At 37.1% G+C, this 1,597-nt stretch overlaps 1 protein-coding gene across 1 annotated transcript in view; it reads right to left on the bottom strand.

The window, feature by feature from the left end:
* The window catches only part of LOC112087492 (ATP-dependent DNA helicase PIF1-like), a 4,665-nt gene extending 3,432 nt beyond the window's left edge, over positions 1 to 1,233 (bottom strand). The window contains exons 1-2 of the mRNA XM_024157408.1: positions 270 to 1,233; positions 92 to 190 (exon numbers count right to left, since the gene is read on the bottom strand). Of these exons, the coding sequence (XP_024013176.1) occupies positions 92 to 190; positions 270 to 1,233 (1,063 nt within the window). The remainder of the gene's footprint in view (positions 1 to 91; positions 191 to 269) is intronic.
* Positions 1,234 to 1,597: the final 364 nt, after the last annotated feature.

The raw sequence follows: 1,597 nt of genomic DNA, 5'->3' as shown, positions 1-1,597 counted from the left end.
TCTCAACTTTAGGACATGATTAGGAAACCAGACATCTTGATACTATTTAAAACGGTATAAATCATATTGTTGGAAACACCTTTATTCTTACTGGCTACACTCTCTAAGGATACTTCAGATGCATCATTGTAATTGACAACTTCTTCAGCCGTATCAATGCTATCACAACTAAAATAGGTCCTTTCAACACCTGTTATATACAAAATAATCGTTGTATTATATAAATATAAACAAATAAGTTAAGAGGAACTAAAACAAAATAAACATACCCGACAACTTTGAAAGCATGTAATCATTTATCGTATCTACATCATCGTTTCTTGGACTCAGTATGGCACGGTCTTGAAAAAATTTAGGATCAGTCTCTTTCAAAAACGAACTCCCATAAATTTCTTTGACGATTGTTTTTATAGGATCTTTACAGTCTTTAATCAACAGATCATCAGGAATATTAATCACGGCTTCACCACTTCCATCGTCATTTATCGTTCCATCACCAATGTCTAAGATCCATTTTGTAAAGGCAGCTCGTTCAAGCATCGCACGGCTATTATCTCCAGCTATAAGTCGCATGTTTTGTGTAAGTCTCAACACTCTACATTTGTACCACAGAGGTGACGAATTCAAAGTGGCCATAAGTATCTCTGTCTTCCCGACATTTGGAATCACTGGCAACATTTGCCTGAACTCCCCTCCTAAAACAATGACCTTGTCACCAAAGGGCTTATCAACTTCTAATATATCACGCATCGTTCTATCTAGAGTCTCGAAACAGTCTTTACTCATCATCAACGCCTCATCCCATATAATGAGTTTAGCAATCCTTATCAGGTCGGCAAGATTCGACTCCTTCTTGATTGAACAGAAGGTAAACTTATTAACCACGATAGGGATTGCAAATCTTGAATGCGCAGTTCGGCCTCCTTCTAATAACAACGCAGCAATCCCGCTCGATGCAACCTTAAGAACAACATCACCTTGGGAATGTAGAGCAGATCCTAATAGACTCCACAAATAAGTTTTACCAGTACCTCCAGAACCAGAAACAAAGAACATACCTCCTTTGTTCTTATTTATTGCTTCTAGGATCTCATCATAAACACTTCTCTGTTCGCTGGTTACAGTGGCTAACATCTGCTCGTTTCTAACTCTAAGAGAAGTGAAAGAAAACATCATATTATACGCCCGGATAAACTGACGAAAGTGATCACGCAAATCACCATCATTATACATCAATGCTAATAATGAATTCGGAGGGGTTTTAAGAAGTGGAAGAACGACTTTACCCTGACCACAACACATGGAGAATATAGGCTTCCCACGACGATATCGTTTACCCAACCTCTCTCCATACCACATATAAGCCTTACAATTACCACATATATATAGGATCACCATCGTCGTAATAACCTGATTAGAATAATATTCATTGCTTAGTATTAATTACACGATAGTTATATATTATGTATTAAATGAAATATATTAGTCCAATGAAAACCATAACCTCCATCTTTCAGACCAGGACTAACTGATTCCAATAAATCTGTTCTAGTAACAACGGTCTCGGTTGCATCCTCATTGATATTGTAACAAAACA

The sequence above is a fragment of the Eutrema salsugineum genome, unplaced genomic scaffold (assembly GCF_000478725.1).
Source record: "Eutrema salsugineum unplaced genomic scaffold, Eutsalg1_0 scaffold_17, whole genome shotgun sequence".
Taxonomy (NCBI): Eukaryota; Viridiplantae; Streptophyta; class Magnoliopsida; order Brassicales; family Brassicaceae; genus Eutrema; species Eutrema salsugineum.
Note: the sequence above shows the minus strand (reverse complement) of the source record. Positions and strands in the feature narration are given on the sequence as shown.